General features: G+C 45.3%; 1 protein-coding gene across 2 annotated transcripts in view; it reads left to right on the plus strand.

The window, feature by feature from the left end:
• Nucleotides 1-18,618, plus strand: part of SUSD5 (sushi domain containing 5) — a 69,092-nt gene that overhangs the window by 33,712 nt on the left and 16,762 nt on the right. The window contains exon 4 of one of the 2 annotated variants that reach the window (XM_074988209.1): nucleotides 9,273-9,461. The exons of the other annotated variant lie outside the window; for it this stretch is intronic. Within the exon in view, the coding sequence (XP_074844310.1) occupies nucleotides 9,273-9,461 (189 nt within the window). The remainder of the gene's footprint in view (nucleotides 1-9,272; nucleotides 9,462-18,618) is intronic. 2 annotated transcript variants of the gene reach the window in all.

Genomic DNA, 18,618 nt, shown 5'->3' on the forward strand with positions numbered 1-18,618 from the left:
GCCATGCCTACACTGCTTTTTTTCTTTTGAAAGAATCTCTTCCAAAAAGAGATTATGCAAATGAAGCATGAGATATGTAAATCAGTGCCTCATCTGCATTTTCGATTTCCCTCATCTGCATTCCTCTTTCGAAAGAGGAATGCAAGTGTAGACGTAGCCTAGGAGAGTAAAAGCTTAATAAAAAAACAAACATGCAAACAAACAAGAAGAAGAAGAAGAACCTCACAGTAACAACTAGAGATAGGGTCCAAGACCAACCTTTTTGCACAGTTTTGTCAAAATGACTATAGGTCTAAATTTTTTAGTTGTTTTACTTTTCACTGGACCCCATTAACTCAGGCTTCGCCTACCCTAGCACTTTTGTTGACAAAACTTCTTTTGGCCAAAGGTCTGAGAAAATACACACCTCTGACTAGCAAAAGTTTCACTGGTGTGGCCAGGCCTTTGTTGTCTGGAGAAACTCTCTTGCTGACATAGCTACAGCTGCTTGTGAGGGATAGTTAAAATATGCTAGCGTGGGAGAGGCTACATGGGAGACCCTATCGCCTCACAGATGCTGCAATACCGCTGTGCCCCTGTAAGGTTGTGCAGACGTAGCTTCACTTCTTCTGTCTTACGAAAGCTCATCACCTAATAAATTATTTTGTTAGTCTTCAGAGTGCTACATGACTGCTTTTTTGTTTTGGTAGAATACAGACTATCTCTCTGTCACTCGTTAGAGATATGGCATCATCACCTTTAATCAACAGTATTTTAACTGGCCCGTGCCCAGGGAAGGTCTGAGGGGTGTGTTTGCACACACCCCCAAATGAGCCGCCTCACCCCTTCCCAGCTCCACCCCCACCCTAAGCCCTGGCCCCCTCCCCGACCAGCCTGGCTGGGGATTACTGAAGCAGAGGGCGGGTGGGCAGCCACAGCAGCAGCCTCAGGGGATCATCTCTCCGCGGCCTCCCTCCCCCTGCACTCAGCATGGGGCACTCTGCCCCTGCCTCCCAGCCTGCTGAGCCCCGCTGGGCAGCTGGAGGCCTCCTGCAGAGAAGTGGCACTCAGCAGACCAGCAAGCCAGGTGGAACGCTGTGGTGAGTGCTGGGAAGGAGGAGAGAGGTCGTGGAGAGGCAACCCCCTGCAGCTGCTGCTGCCTCCCCCTGCCCCAGGTAATCCTCTCCCTCCTGGGCTGAGTAAGTGTGGGGGGAATTTTTGGGAGTGGATGGGGGTTTTTCAGGCCAAGTGGTTGGGGGTGTGTGTTTCAGGCTAAGCAGGGGTGAAGTGTTTGGGCTGGGGGGGGACTGTGTTCAGGTGGGGGGAATGTTGGGGCCTTGCCAGGGGCATTAAGTCTGAACAGGTGTGGAGTGGGAGGGTAGTTGGCACTAGCAGGAGTGGGATGGGGTTTGGCCAAACTGTGGGGGGAGAGAAGCTGGGCTGGGGGCAGATCCAGCTGGATAGCTGAGAGTCTGGGGGAACAGGGCAAGGTCCACTGTGGGTGGTGGTGGTCCATATTTACAAAAAAACCCACACACAGAAATTCCTGCACACGGGCCTGTTAAATATTGTTGAGATGATGTAATCATTAGTGTTAAATTAATCAAACTGGTAGAATGTCAAGCAGAGCCCAACCCTTATGTATTAAAATAAAATCCTTAAAAAGGCACTTCCAGCCTGTAATGCTGTACAAAGTGCATTTCAGAGAGAGTCACAGCAGATTCCAGAGTAGACTGCTCCAGAATTTTCTTCTAAGACCCTGATCCTGGATTCACATATGCGTGTGTGTGTGTGTGTGTGTGTGCGCTTAATTTTCAGCATGTGAGTGAGTTCAATAGGATTGGTCATACGCATGAAATTTAGCCCATTAACAAGTGTGTATTTGCACAGTTGAGGCCTATGGACCCTCATATTCCATACCTCTTAACAAAGTCTGTAGTTACAATGTTCTCTAAAGCCCAAGATGATTTTTGAGTGTAGAAGGAAGGCACAATCAATCACTTTGGCTATGTCTACGCTAGCACACTATGTCGAAGTAGCCTATTTCAACGTAAGAACATCGAAATAGGCTACTTCGACGCATATCATCTACACATCCTCCAGGGCTGGTGCCATCGACGTTCAACTTTGAAGTTGCAATGGAGAAAATCAAAAGGAGCCACCCAGGAGATGCGGAGCATCCACACACACAAGTGCTCCCCGTCAAAATAAGGGGCCAGCAAAGCCCCAAGCCGCTCCCTTAAAGGGCCCCTCCCAGACGCACTCGGCCTGCACAGCACGAGATCCACAGAGCCGACAACCGGTTGCAGACCCCGTGCACTCAGGATGGACCCCCCCCAGCTGCAGCAGCAGCAACATTAGCAGCCAGAAGCCCTGGGCTAAGGGCTGCTGCACACGGTGACCATAGAGCCCCGCAGGGGCTGGACAGAGCGTCTCTCAACCCCTCAGCTGATGGCCTGCTATGGAGGACCCTGCTATTTCGACGTAGTGGGATGCGGATCATCTACACATGCCCTATTTCAACGTTGAACGTCTAAGTAGGGTGCTATTCCCATCTTCGTATAGGAATAGCAATTTCAACGTCTCACCGCCTAACGTCGATTTCAACATCGAAATAGCTCACAGCACGTGTAGACGCGATGCATACTATTTCAACATTGTGCCAGCTACTTCAAAGTAGCTGGCTAGTGTAGATGCACACTTAGAGTTAAAATTTTCTGAATGAACACCTTTCCTGCTGCATTTACAGAATTCAGATCGATAACATTGCACAGAGAAGTCAGATGGCAGCCTTTGACGCTAGAGGTTATGTTTTGCCATGGAGAGATGCAGCTGAAATATTTTAAGGATTCTGTGGGTACAGCTGCAATTTTCACAGCAGAGGGAGGTATATCTCATCATTGTGGCATTTGGTGTCAAAAAGACCCCTGTCTGGAATGACAAAGACAATTATTGAATAGTAACAGAGAGATAGCCGTGTTAGTCTATATACTATCAAAACAAAAAAGCAGTCCAGTAGCACTTTAAAGACTAACAAAATAATTTATTAGGTGGTGAGCTTTTCTGGGACAGACCCACTTCTTCAGACCAACGGGCAATCATTGTGACTGTTGGAGATTTACTGCAGATTTATGTGTATCTCCAGATTTGTATGTATCTGCAGACAGACCCAAAAAGTACATTTTAACTAAGTACAAAAATAGATGTTAACACAAGGAAAAATAATGTATTGTTATGACTGGAATGGGAAAGAAAAGAAAAGCCAAGCAGAGGGGAAAATTACCATCCACATTGTACAGTATTGTATTTCTTTACATAGACTACTATTCAGGTGCTTAGTTTAGTAGAGGTATCTGAACTATATTATTTACATCACTATGGCTACGTCTATACTAGCCCAAAACTTTGAAATCGCCATGCAAATGGCCATTTTGAAGTTTACCAATGAAGTGCTGAAATACATATTCAGCACCTCATTAGAATGCCGGCGGCCGCGGCACTTCAAAATTGCCACAGCTCGCCGCCATGTGGCTCATCCAGATGGGGCTCCTTTTTGAAAGGATCCCACCAACTTCAAAATCCCTTTATTCCTAACAGCAGATAGGAATAAGGGGATTTTGAAGTTGCCAGGGTCCTTTTGAAAAGGAGCCCCGTCTGGATGAGCCGAGCAGTGGTGAGCCGCGGCAATTTTGAAGTGCTGTGGCTGCCAGCATTCTAATGAGGTGCTGAATATGTGTTTCAGCACTTCACTAGTACATTTTGAAGTTTTGGGCTAGTGTAGACACGGCCTACAGGTTTGTTTTTTAAAGCTCATTCCTCACTCACTCTTTCACGCTGTCTGTAGACTTGGGATGGCAGTTCATTGGTTTATAGTCAATTCACATTTGAAAAGTTTTCTTCTCAACACTGAGGGCTAGAAACTTTCATTTTTCATTTAAAAAAAAAAGATTAAATTCTGGAGGGTTCAAATATGTCATGTGATCCTCATGCAGGTCAGAGCTGGCCTACGGGCTGTATGTTAACAAAATTGGCTTTAAGCCATTCCTCAGTAAAGTTAACAAGAATACGTAAGTAAATTAGGAATACTCATCATAGGATACTTCTGTCAAGAAGGCTTTTTCCTGGGGAAACCTAATATGGAGGTATTTCAATTTTTGCAATTTTCTTACCACAAATTTTGCATTTTGCTGCCAGTGAATTTCTAGACACCTGGTGATATTTAAACTTAATAAATCAAATTATTTTTACCAGCCATTCTTTTTTGAAAGAGATAGCAGCATCCCATCCTTATTAGCTTATATGTAACTCTGAGGCTATGTCTACACGAGCATTCCTCTTTTGAAAGAGACATGCAAATGAAGGAAATTGAAAATGCAAATGAGGCACAAATTTACGTATCTGGGACCTCATTTGCACATTCTTCTTTTGAAAGAGCTTATTTTGAAAAAAGAAAAGCAGTGTAGACTCAGCTCTTTTGAAAGTAATCCCCATCTTCGAAAAAAACCCTTCTTCCCCCCCAAAAAAATAGGAAGAAGGGTTCTTTTGAAGATGGGGCTTACTTTCGAACGAGCTGCGTCTACACTGCTTTTCTTCTTTTGAAAGGAGAATGTGCAAATGAAGTGCCAGATATGTAAATCTGTGCCTCATTTGCATTTTCAACTTCCTTCATTTGTATGCCTCTTTCGAAAGGGGAATGCTAGTGTAGACGTAGCCTTATATTGGTTGTGTTTCTGGTCTCTGGATTTCATTTCATCTGAATACTTACTTGCCAAAAGAAGAATGCTCCATATTTAAGTATCTTCAAGATCAAGAAGGGAAGTAGAGCAACCACCGTCATCTTTCAAAGAGATTGGGCATTAAGAGTGAACTCTTCTGAACTTTTAATGTTACGACAACTCGTCACAAACCCTAGAGATCACTCTGGGAAAATTCTCCTGGTTGACCTTCAAAGAAACCAGGTGGTGGCTGTTTCACAGTAGCCTCCAGGATCTGGGAGTCAGTGAATCAGAGGAAATGGTATCTAGGAAGATCATTAATCCTGCCAAAAGAAGATTTTTCCTGTATGAGGAAACTGAGCCTTGTCTTTATTGAATTGTTAGTTTATTTCAGATGATCCATTATTTGAATATTTAAGTTTAGTCAGTATATCTTGGAAAACCTTCACAGATTCAGCAGCTGCATCTAATTTGAGTGGAGAAAGTTTCTTTACTGGATATTGCCCTCTTACCACCTGAATCTTACATCAATGCTACTGAAAAGTCAATTGTCATTAACATCTTTCCAGGCCTGGTTTGAGGGTAACTTTTTCCAGATGGCCTGTAATGAAGACTGAAGATGCAGTTTGAAGTAATTCAGGGCTCTTAAAACCCTTGTGAAGAAAGGATCTCAAATCTCTTCAGGTTCTGTCACCAAAGATATCATAGGCCTTGAATGATTTGTTGGTGCCAAACACAATAAAGTCTTGCTTTTGCTGGACAGCTGATTAGAGTAAATACTTGCATGTTGCCTCTAACCCAAGCTGTGTCAATATACAAAACCCTCTTGTTCAAGCATCCTTTACACTTAAGTCAGCTGGGCCAAGAGGAATATAGAGTCTAGTTCTGCTAACCTTTGCACTATCAACACAAACACTCTGAAATGTGAATGCAGCTCTAAGCCACTCAAGTGCTGTTAGTTCTCCAGTGTCTTCCCACAGGCTACCTCTTCTTGCCAGGTGCTTTACCAGTGCCATTGCATGAACAGGAAATGGTGTCCAGGAGGTTGCCTGCCCAGCATGCTGCCAGGTGGCCAGACGGTGACTTGTGGGGCTCTGGGGGGTCTCTTGTAGGAAACCCACAAAGGCTATGATTTCAGGACCAGGACCTGAAATTCACAGTTCAATTATGTGAGTGCCAGGAGGCTGGCAGAGTCACGGGTCCAGCAGACAAGACCACAGTGTAAGGAGGGTGGGGAATTAAGTCTATAAAGATCACACACTGGAAGACGAGAGACCATAATACCCAGTAACTCCCTGGGAACAGGCCATTGAGGAGATGGACCAGGTGATCATCAGTGTTCCACACAGAAAGTCCTGTGTAAGAACTGCCTGTCAGCATAGGGAGTTTCATCAGCTGTTGAAATCTGCATCAGCTGTCCCCACACCTTTATTTCCACACCCATTTTAGGTAATCTCCTTGGTAAGGCACGCTGCTGCTTTCTCCTGGTGACTGGCATTCTCTCATACAACTCAATCTCAATCTCCTTGGTAAGGCACGCTGCTGCTTTCTCCTGGTGACTGGCATTCTCTCATACAACTCAATCTCAATCTCCTTGGTAAGGCACACTGCTGCTTTCTCCTGGTGGCTGGCATTCTCTCATACCACTGATTTCTGCATGCACAGTCACTTGCACCATCCTTTTCCTGGGGAATTGGTTACCTGCTGCTTAACATAGGATGCCAACTGATAGCTCAGTATGTCTAACGTAGGTATTCGCAGGGCATGTACCACTCAAGTAATTTATTTACATGGACAAGATCACGGTGGACTGTGTTCTTCTCCTCTCCCAGGTTCTTGAAAATTCTCTCATCTTTTTTAGTTTCCTGTTGTTATTCTTTTAAACTGAGTGTCACTAGTTCTTTGTTTATGGTAGAGAGGCTCTGAGAACCAGGCCGGCTCTGCAGCACGCTCTGACGAAGGAGAGACTCCATTTTATCCCCTCCATTATGTTCTGTAGCTAGGGACTCTTGAAGGCTAGTGTGCATTTCAGTGTAGTGCAGGGGGCTCAGGGCAGGGGTTGTGTTGAGCAAAGGTGTGGGGGGGCTCAGGGCAGAAGGTGGGGGATGCATGGGGGTGTGCAGGAGTCAGGACAGGAGCTTGCAGGGGTGGGAGCTCAGGGCAGTGGCTGAGGATGTAGGAGGGCTTGTAGCAGGGGTACACATGGATGGGGGAGTACAGTGGGGGTGAGGGCATTATTTAGGGGAGGGACTGAGGTCCCCCCGCCTCCCAGTTCATACCAAAATGCCGCTTGCTGTTCCACTTCATCACTGCCAAGCCACTAGAGGAACACTCTCAGCATAGGTCACTCACGCCTCTGCCCCCTCCTCTCCCTGCCCTGGCCAGGAGGGAGAGGAATACATGCACGCAGCGTGCTTTCCTCTCGCTCCCTGGCAGGACAGGGAACAGCAAATAGCATCCCTGTAGGAATCTCAGGGATGGGGTTCTACAGCCCCCCTTACCCCTCCAAATGGTGCCTGCGGGAGGTGGGGGCTGGGGCAGTCCCAGACCAGTCATAGAGTATGTCCCCAGCCAGCCCCTTGAACCTCCCTGCTGCTTCCCGCAGCATCCTGCAGGAGAGCCCCAGGAGCCAGGCTGGGAGTGCACCATGCCTCATCCTGCAGCCGAGTGCCCCTCCCCGCAGCCAGCCACTTTCTTCTCGCTGGGGCAGTGCACCAGCTTATTTTCACCTCTGTGGATATTGGCGGGCAAATGAATTCCAGAGCTTTAACCTTGCTCATGTCTCCTCTGAATTAGTTGCTGATGGTCTTGCAGCACACTTAGTTCAGCAACATTCAGTGAGGTCCATAAAGCGAAATCCCAGTGCTGAAAGGAAGTGCTGATAAAGGCGTAGCCTTCCTCCGTATACACCTTCATGTAAAAATAGCATTTTTGTGTGACATTAAGTTCCACAGTAAGGGGCAACATAAAAGTCATGTATCGCTGACAACGATGTAGTTCCCAATAGCCTAGATCATAACCTGGAAATATGCTTTCAGCAGTATTCCCCAAACCACCAGTGCCTCTGGAGTGAGGGAAGGGAAGCGTAGAAGGGGCGATGAAAGAGTTAATATGTCCTGCAGCTATAGTCACTGGCCACTGTGGTTTTGGTAGGGTTTGGCCCCCAACACTCATGGCCTTCCCAGGAGAGCCCCTGGAATCTGACGCAAGAAGAGATGGTGACATGAATGTGACTAATCCTCCCCTCACAGGATGCTCAAAAGGAGGCCAGAATCTGCAAGGAGAGGACACCGGGTCCTTATTACTAGCCAAGCAGCCTGGCCCTATGCTAGTGACATCCTCTTTGATTACTAAAACTGTGTACACTTTTAAAATGCAGGTTGCTTTTCACTATAGATGTTTTTTGTTTTGTGTTTGAGTTTCTCTCAGAAATTCAAGAAAGAGGGAAAAAAATTCAGCTATCTCAATTTAACTTCGGTTTACATTCATTTTCACTTCCAGGTTCTCAGTGCTGCATACACAAATACTGTCAAATTAATTATTCTATTAAATGCATTTTATATTTTATTTTCTGACAAACACCAAGTTAGCATCTCAGTTTTCTCATGGGAGAGTTCAGAGTCTTGTTAACTCTGTCTTTGTGAATTTGAGAACACAATTCACTGTTTCGTGGATGAGGGTTCCTTTTGAAAGCCAGTTTGAAATTGTAAATGAGGTGCCATTATGAGAAGAAGGTTGATATCTGTAGATATCCTGTTTGGTAGGGAAGTGGATGGCTCCGAGGATTGGGAGTGTCCAACTCAGCCTGTTATTATAGGTTTTAACTAGGCTGAAGTCAGACCTCACCAACTGAAACAGCTTTTTAGAGGATTATATAGAATGAGCTGGAAGTGTCAGTCCATTTCCTAAGTTTGTCTTGACTCAGAAAAATGGTTGCGTTTATGTCAGGCTTAGCTAATGTGCTATTTAGACTGGAACAAAACAAGACCTTTTGCATAGCATGAATATAGGATAACATATTGTAACTTTGATTTAGCTGGTTGACTTAGCCTGTAGGCAAAAGCCTACTTGATATGGGTCCACACACTTCCCCGGGCCAACACGTGCTGATTCGTCCCCAGCAAAGAACCCAAAACTGCATGAGCATGAGGTCCAAACTGCTCTTTCAATTCTACATATGCCTGTCTGGGGCATGACTGAAGCATAATTATGAAGCACTGTGGGGAGCAAGTACCATACATGGTGAATAGCATATGGGTTCTGTGGATGTCCAGGCGATTGTATTTAGACCTACCCATCTAACAGCATTCTTAGCACCGTACAGGCAGTCTTTGGATTTACGACACAATTGATTCCTGAAAATAGCATCTTAAGTCGAAACATTGTAACTCAGAACCTAGATCTAAAAAGCACAGGGAATGAGCATTGTAAAGTCGAAACTAACATTAGAAGTCAAAACAAAACAAACATTGTAAGTGCTGTTCATCGTAACTCAAAAGTCGTAAAGCCAAGGACTGCCCATAATTCAACATATTACCTTTTCTCCTAACATTTCTCGTTTCTTTTTCTTCTCCTCAGACAAACCGTGTGGGGACCCCCCATCCTTCCCTCACACGATCCTGCATGGTCACACTGGGTTTGACATGGGGGATGAACTGCTATATGTTTGTGCTCAGGGCTACGTCATGGGCAACAAAGAGACTGCTTTTACACTGCTCTGTGACAGCTGTGGGGAATGGTACGGGCACGTTCAGGCCTGTGTCAAAGGTAAGCTTATCTAGCATACACATCACGAGTCCTATCAGCCAGCGCTGTCAGCAAGTCCTGGTCCCGCTGATAGTGTCCCAAGTTTTGGCACGTAGTACTAAGTATTTCCAGTCCCCAGGACTTAACTGTGACTGTGTACAGTTGAAGGTGTCTCTAGCACCTCTGTGTAACAATGCTTCTCCCACTGCTGATGCACCAGGTGATCCTCCACAGCTTGCTCTTCCATTGGCCTGCAGAACCCTTAACAAAACAATTAAACCACAGTGTTACAAATGCCAGTGTTACAACTGGACCTGTTAACCAGACACCTCATTTCATGCAGAAATCAGGCAGCAGCAGAGATGAAAACAAGCTAATACAGTACAGTACCATACCGTATGAAATGTAAACTACCAAAAATCTAAAGGTAAAGTTTAAAGAGGCCTGACAAGGCAAGGAATCTGTTTCTGTACTTGTTTCATTTAAATAGAGATGTTGAAAAGCAGCTTTTTCTGCATAGTAGCTTTTCAAAGCTGTAAACTTGTGAAAGAACAACCACAGTACACCCTCGATTTTATGGAGCCCGATTTAGTGGACTTCAGGAACAACAGACATCCACCAGACCCCTGTTGTTCCTGAAGCACGCTTAATCAGGGCCCGGAAAATCCTAAAGCCAGCCCTCCCCCGCCGTGCCAAATATAAAGAACTTACCCCAGCCCCTGGAGCTACCGCTGCCTAGACATTCACTGCTGCTGGAGCTGCCAGGAGCTCTTCCCACCAGGGGTGGGGCACATACGCAGGCAGATGGCACTTGGTACAGCCTGGTGGGAAGAGCGTGTGGCAGCTCCAGTGGCGGTGGCAGCTCCTGTAGCCAGGTAACAGGCCCTGAAAACTCCAGCTGCACGGCTTAGGGCTCCCTGCAGTTGCATGGCACGGGGGCAGCTCCAGCCACATGGCTCAGGGCTCCCTGCAGCCACGTGGCAAGGGGGCAGCTCCAGCCATGAGTGGCACTGGCCATGGCAGGTGGTTCCTGCTGCTACAGTTTCTCCAGACACAGCAGGTGGCGCTTGCAGCCACGGCTCCCCTGGCAGCGGTGGCTCTGGTGGCTCCAGCGGTTCAGGTGAGTTGCCTTTTTGGTGGCGGGGTGGTGTGTGTCTGAGGAAGTCTGGCTGGGCAGATGCTAGGGCAAATGCAGTAAACCCCCACATATAATGGACTTTCTGCATTAACAGACACCCCTGCCCCCCATTAGTCCATTATATCAAGGGCTTACTGCATTATGAGTTGTTCAGAGTTTTGAACATTTCAGAGTCATGAAATATCCCTGTTTGTATCTATGAGGTTCTACTGTACCGAGACAGTCACTTCTTAGGTATTGTCAAGCAGGGCTCAAGACAACTGCTTCCACTGAAGCCGCGTAGCATAATGTAGGTGTTTGGGCTGGAGTGGGGAACATATGCTTTATAATGATATCCAGGAGGCTGGGCTGGGACCAGAAGCTGCATTAGGCAGCAATAGGCTATTCCTCTAAAAGAGGAAACAAGGCTGTGGGAAACACAGAGTAAGGGCTGGTGAGAAAACAAATTGAGCACATCAGGAGGAGTGCTCTTTGGGAAGGTACAGGGAAGCATTCGCAATAATCAAGGGACAGTGCGTCAGATACGCTGGTGGTCTGGAAGGTCATGTGAGTATTCTACAACACATTGGTTGTGTCCACTGCCGCTATCATCCTTATAAAAATTCATTGGGATGCACACAAAGTCTGTGGCAACTCCAACACCCTACCTTCCTATCTCAAGATTTCCACTCTGTCACTTTATCATCAGGCCTTAATAAAATGCATCCTATCCACAAGATAAATGGAAGAATGGACTAGTGGATGCACTCAAGCTTGACAACATAAAGCATAAACTGCTAAATGATGTCATTTTCCAAGGCAACACTTTAAACACCAAGTTCCATATCACTTTCTAATATAGCAAAAGTTCCCGTGTTTGTTCAACAGCCAGGCACTGTGGGGCCCCAGTCATTATTAGGGCCTTTGGGAATAGTGTTACAGAATTACTGTAATAGATAATAACAGTAACAGGGCAAAGTGGACAACTATTACCACCAGTGTGCTCCAAAGTCATCAGCAGAAACTTCCTTGTTGGGAAGCAAAGACTAATTAAAATTAAATATTTTAACCTTCAGTGTTTTATTTATCCCCGATGCATAACCTTTAAAACCAATGGGCTTACATCAGTGGTGAATTTGGCTCTACAAATTTGCCATCTAGATTTTCCTTTTTTGTGAAAGAGTATGAATCAAACTCTTTATGCTGTTGGACTTTCTGGCGGAGTGAGTGTAACTAAGTGCAGGATTTGGCCTTGCATATTTTTGGGATTTCCTTGGTGACCTCTTTTCACTCAGCTCCCCAAGAACTCAATTTGACTCCACTCTTTGTCACTCAGGCATCTTTATTTGGCATACAGCAGTGCTACACTGAGTAGATTAGATTCAAACATGGGGGGGCGGAGGATAGATGGATGGATGCAGGATACATAACAGCTCCAAATTTGCACAGAAACCTTACATTACATTACACATTTTTGGACTGGCTTAGTTACTTTGCAGGGATCAATTTTTGTGCAGGATGCTCTGTCCACATACCGACCATGATTCAGCTTCCTCTTTACCTCATTGTTACGTTTCTTTCCCTTTATTGTCTAGTTCATAATAAACAGTTCCCTGTATATTCTTCTCTTATCTTAAGCTATGTTTACACTATACTGTACTGCTGCAGCTGTGTTGCTGTAAGTCTCCCCTGTAGCCACTCTATGCAGGCACCAGAGAACCCAACAAAAGTGCTAGTGATTTATGAGACTTCATCACATTGTACCTTAGTTGGTTCAGACATTCTGTCTTCTTAGCCTACCAACCTATTTACTTAATTTACTTAGCAAAAACATTCTGTTTTCAACCTGATGATGTATTGATTTCCTTAAGTCGCTCTTCCAGAAATGAGGCCTCACGCCATTTGTTATTCACTCATGTCTGGGCCAGGCTCCCACGCTGGCAATTTGTGCCTTCTTTTAATAAACACTTAACTTTCCTTATGAGTACTCGCTAAAACGAGGGACACGTATACCAACTATATTCACTAAATGACTGAGCCTCCCCTGCTAATATGAGCAAGCCACAAGGTCACTGGCTGGGAAGCGGGTTGACCCGCAACCCACTCCCCCCTCCCCAGCAGCCCCAAACTGCCCCCAGCAGCCCCAAACTTCCCTCAGTCTTAGACACCCCCCCCCACACGCATCCCTAAACCAACCCCAGCCCTAGATACTTCCCTCCTGCCCCAACGCACCACTCCAGTCTTAGACACTCCTTCTCCCACAGCCTCTTTGCTGAGGCTGCTAGGCTGGGTGGCTCCCCACCTCCCGCTCCCAGCAGGTAACAGTCATTAAAACCAATTAACTCAAGTATTAAGCATTCAGCACCTAGGCATAAGGTAATTGCTATGTCTAGTGATAGATATTTGCCTGAGGCAGTAGTGTTAAGAAACTGCAAATGGCTTTGTTAACAGCCACACGCAGCTTGGAACTGCCTAGCTGGCAACCCTTAACACATTTAATAGTGACCCATGTTTGGGTTCTGACCCATAGGCTGGGCATCCTTGCTCTACATATATATACTACATCCTATTTCTGGTGCCAAACTATTCAACTACATCAGAAAAGTACCTAAGCTGAACTGGTTTATGTCAAATTACAAGCACTTGGAACAAATCAGAGACTTTTACATGTATTTTAATGGGAATTTAGTGTCACTCATGAGTTTTCGCCTCTGAGCAGAAATTTGGGAACCAATTGTGCTCATATAGTGAGGGATGAATGCATCTTTAAAACAAAAACAAAAGGAGAGAGGCAGTTGTTTGAGAAACTAATAATACTCTGTTTTGTCACTTATTTTTCCCCTCACTTTATGGACTCTCACCCTTTACACTGGAATTCAATGTATCAGTAGCCTCTGGCAATGAAAATGATACCACTCAATGATGTTAAGGGCATTTTCTACAGATAGGTGTCTTAGGTGCTTCTGAAATCCATCGTGTCACTATCTCTGGATAAGCCTTTGAGCTTCAAAACTGGGGCACCAGTTCCTGGTTGCTTGTTCTTGCCAGCACAGCTGCTTACTGCGCAAGATACACACTGTTTCACACAAACAACTGTCTAATAAGCCCTTAGACAAAAGATTTACTATCTCCTATTTTCTTTGTTTCTTCAGGTTTGTGGGAGCTGACCAGCCATATTTATCCAAGGAGTCACTCCCAGTTTCAGGGTCACAGGAGATAGGATCATTCTTGCTGGGGAACCAGACCAGGAAAGGGGCAGTTGATTTAGGAGGACAAGGAAGGAAGTGGCAGTGAGAGGAAATGTAAGGAGAGATGCTGGAACTAGGGGTGGAGGTGGGGGTGCAGCAGCAACATCAGGCTTTAAGTGGTTTCCATCATATACAGGGATTTCCAGTTGAGTTCAAGAGTTCTCAGCACCCCCACTATAAAAATTGTTACAGCACCCTGAATGTCAGCAACTTTGAATGGTATTGAATGTACGCAAGAAGGTTGCAGGGGGAAAGACTTGGTTATAATTATATACAGAAGTTTTGTGGCCATCATTCCGAGAACACTGGATTTTCAAGACATGGTGTAAAGTGATCCCTGCAGTTCACCCTGTATACCATCCATTTTTAAGGTGCACCTTGGGCTGGATTTTACAACCCAATGCACAAATGGTCCAAAACAAAGTCCCCACACATAGTCCACTGATCCAGTGCATGTAATCATTAAAATCCCAAGACACGTCACCCTTTCCTACCTCACATACCACACTTCAGTGCCCCCCCCCCGCCCCGTACTCCCTTTCAGGCCCCATCTGTTTTTGTGCTAGGGCATACGCCTATTTCTAGCCCTTCCAAATGGAGCAGCTCCCCACTCTTCCCAGTGGGAACCACCACAGCCTCTCTGTTGTGAGATCATCCTAGGCAGGGGAGCATCCTCCAGCCTCCTTGTGTTCCCTTGGGTCCAGCTCTTTGGTGTGAGACGTCATCACGTGAGCTACTCCATTGCCCCTCTGTGTTCAGTCCTTTCTGACCCTCACCTTCAGCCTAGGGATATACAGTAGTTAAAATGCCACAACAAGAAGTCCTGTGGCACCTTATAGACTAACAGATATTTTGGAGCATAAGCTTTTGTGGGTAAAAATCCGCTTCGTCTTTACCCACGAAAGCTCATGCTTCAAAATAACTGTTAGTCCATAAGGCGCCACAGGACTCTTGTTGTTCTCGAAGATACACACTAACATGGCTACTGCTCTGATACTTAAAATGCCACAGTGTCACGGCCGTAGCATTTCAGTATAGGAACTTACTACAGCAGGAAATATACTATTTACTTGAATGGCACCAGATTAAACAGTTGGCCTTTAACCATGAGAAAAATGTATAATCTGTAGTAATTAATAATTTCAACTGCTCCAGCCAGTGTCTTAATGTCATACTGGAATGAGGGAGCAGCTAAGTTTGTTAAAACCCATCCCCAAATCATGAAATTGATTTAAAAATTGTGAACCTTTTCTATTTGGGATTATTTTTATGTTCCTTATTTTTTAACATTTAAGATAGACTTGGGACATGTTTTTAAAACTCTTCTCTCCAGCAACAAAGGTTGGATATTTCTTTTCTTTCTTTTCTTTTCTTTTTTTCCCCAAAGTGAAAGCTGAGATGTTCACAAAAAGACATTACTCCAGGAACTAGGGCATTAAGAAAACAACCCAAACATTGTAAAACTCATGATGAATTTGTAAAAAGTGGCAACACTGCCACTGATTTATTTATGGTAGCTGAGGATCTGCCCCTGCAAACAGTTTTCTTTCTGGTAAAGTGAAAATAATTAATCCAAAATGGCCACTGCATACAGTTTGAGATGTAATAATTTTCAAATTATTCCTTTGCTTTTTTGCCCTCTTTCTCTCCTTCTGTACATAATTCCATTCAATGGCTACAGTCTGGGACTGCAACGATATTTAGAATGTCAGTATCCAAATTTCACTGCTTGTTCAGAGTGGTATCAAACCTCTAACAAGTTATTTTTGGCAGAACTTTCCACTTTTTAAAGAAAGCATTGGGCAGCCATGACACAACTGGGACAGGAAAAATAAGACAAAGAGCCTCCCATAATTCCAGATAGAATGAAAATGTTCTGCACTGATTGGCAGTACTGTCTCCATTTCGTAATACACATACCTGGAATGTGCAGGAGCTGCTTATTTTATGTCACGAGTAGACCACCAACAAGGGTAACAAGGAAGAAAAGTTAAAGCAGTTCTCAGTAAAAAGGGAGTCATCACTAATATTATAAGGCTGTGTCTACACTAGCTCCCAACTTCGAAGGGAGCATGGTAAGTATGGTGTTGAGAGATTATTAATGAAGTGCTGCGGTGCACATGCAGCACTTCATTAAGCTAATTCTCCTCTGCGGCAACTTTGAATTGTTACGAAGTGCCAGCTTGCGTGTAACAAGTTTAACATTGCGAAGTTGCCATGGGGGAGAATTAGTTTAATGAAGTGCTGCATATGCACCGCAGCGCTTCATTAATAATCTGCTGACACCCCAATTACCATGCTCCCTTCGAAGTTGGGAGCTAGTGTAGACACGGCCTGACTGTTACATTTTAAAATGTGCCCAAGGGATTTGGAAGCCTACGGCCTTGTTTAAGTGGGGGAGACTCTGGTGAAATAAACTAGGTTGTGAATTTAGAATGCAATAGCTCTGCCTGTGGACATTCTTATTGCGGACTGAATGCTTTCTTGGGCATTCATTTAATACACAAAGCACTTTTACTGTGACTGAGCATCCTTTGTCAGCTTGGTGTGCTCTGCCTCAGTCTTTTCCATGTGCTGCAGGATAACATCCTGTCTGAACTTCTTCTGTTCCTCTCTGCCACACTGGGCATTGGCTCTGGAAAATAAATGTCAAAATTAAGATACAATTCATATAATGTGCTTTGAAATGGAGTGAATGGGTCTCTGTCTACTATCATGGAAAGGTAATTTTTGAAGAACACTGAAGGCTTATTAAGGCTGGGATAGTAAGCATGCATTTAATCAATTGCCATCACTTATCCAGCACATTTCTTTGTGGACATGGTAAGCTATAAGCAGTTGTCCACTTTTGGGGGGAATGGGAGGGCTGCAAAGTCACCAGGTGTCCTGGGGGTGTCCTGGGGCGGGAGATGACAGTCCCCCCAATGATCAAGCTGTGTGGACGAGATGGTTGGGAAGGGTTCCATTACAGCTGCGTGGATGGCTGCATGGGGGAGTTTGATGTACAATAAAAGTAATGTAAAGAAAAATAAAATAAGTAATCCAAAAAAAGGCTGGATGTAAAGGGACATGGGAGAGGAGACGCCCAGCAGTGCATGGCAGCTTCATGGTTCTGGGCAGTTGTGAGCCGATGCCCAGGTGCCAGCTAAAGGTCCGGTGGGGCAAAAGGGGGTGATGCCACACCAGCAGCTACGCTAAGCAGCCAGGGCAGGCTGGGTTCTTTGGTTTGCGTTTAGTTCGGGTACAGCAGCAAGAGGAAAATTACACTTATTAGAGAGGCTTTAACACTTACTTTTTATTTATACCAAGATAGAAACAATTTAACTAAGACAAATGATTAAAGTACAAGTTAGTACTCGTGGTTTTTAAAGGGGAAACAACACAATTTAACTTAAGAAAAGTTTTAGACAAACCAGCTAGCTTAAACTAATACAATTAATGTGTACACAAGAAAGGCACGTTGCAGGTGTGATTTTCACCACTGCCTCTTAGACCTGGTGGAACCAGAGTCTTTCCCTCAACTCCTATAAGAAAGAAGTGTAAAACAGGTGTAATTCTTACCCCTGCCTCCTAGATCCAGTGTGACCCAGAATCTTTCTCTCAATCCCTTGGGAAGAAGTAGATACGAACCAGGCATCCCCAGTCTCGGGAGTCAATTCCAGACCTGGCCAGCAGGTGTAGGTGATTGGAGCTCAAAGGGGGGTGGGCTGCCAAACCCCTTTATACCCCTTTTGTCACGTAGGCTTCTTCCTGGTCTCAAGTGGCCAATCGGGAGGAATGTGTTTGAACCCCAGGTTTCCCAGGGAAGGTGCAAGGCTCAGTTTGCACCTGTGAATTGTGGACAATTGGGCACCTTTGGAGGTGATGGGCGGAGGTTCCCTGTTCTTCCTGGGGAAGTGATCAGGCGTGTCAATCACCGAGATCAGCCAGAAGGGCGGCCATTAGCTAGCCCATTCACTGTCCGGTTTTTGTGTATAGTAGAGAGGCTGGGTGAGACAGCACACCTGCGTTCCCAGGGCATCAAAGGCTGCCTGTCTCCCCGTCTTCATTTCTCTCTCTGTCTCTCCCAGTTGGGGGAGAAGAAGAAAAGGCCAAATGGGGGGTTCATGTCTGGCTACAGCAGTCCTGAAAATGAGAAGAAATGCTGTTTGAAAAGAGACATGGGGAGGGAGAAGCCCTGCTGAGCCTGAAAACTGTGTTGGGGGGGTGGGGAAAGGAGCATGTGTCGGCTGCTGAAGGCAAATGTAAAGGGGCAGGAAGCATGTTAAAAAAAAACAGATGCAACGTCCTGTGCTTCTTTAGGTTACCAAAAAAGACATCACGGTCCTAAAACCAACTGATATGAAGAAAGAACAGCTAGTCCTGCTGTATGACCAAAATCCTGGAAAATTTGTTAAAATGCAGCAACGAAGGGTCCTGTGGCACCTTATAGACTAACAGAAAAGTTTCGAGCATGAGCTTTCGTGAGCACAGACTCACTTCTTCAGATGCTCTAAGTGAGTTAACTCACGAAAGCTCATGCTCTAAACTTTTCTGTTAGTCTATAAGGTGCCACAGGACCCTTCGTTGCTGCTACAGATCCAGACTAACACGGCTACCCCTCTGATATTTGTTAAAATGCTGTACGGTGCCATAACACCAGATCATTATCTGGTTGTCTGGTGTGGCAAAGTGCGTTACCATGGAAGCCACAAGTCAGGCCTGCCCAAGAACCTCATGAAAAAGATGCAAGAGTCCCTGGATGAGGCCTTTGAGGAGATCTCCAAAAAGGAGAAGCGCTCCATCCCAAGAAACATTATCATGCTGTTCTGAG

Source organism: Carettochelys insculpta, chromosome 2, assembly GCF_033958435.1.
Source record: "Carettochelys insculpta isolate YL-2023 chromosome 2, ASM3395843v1, whole genome shotgun sequence".
In the NCBI taxonomy this organism is placed as follows: Eukaryota; Metazoa; Chordata; order Testudines; family Carettochelyidae; genus Carettochelys; species Carettochelys insculpta.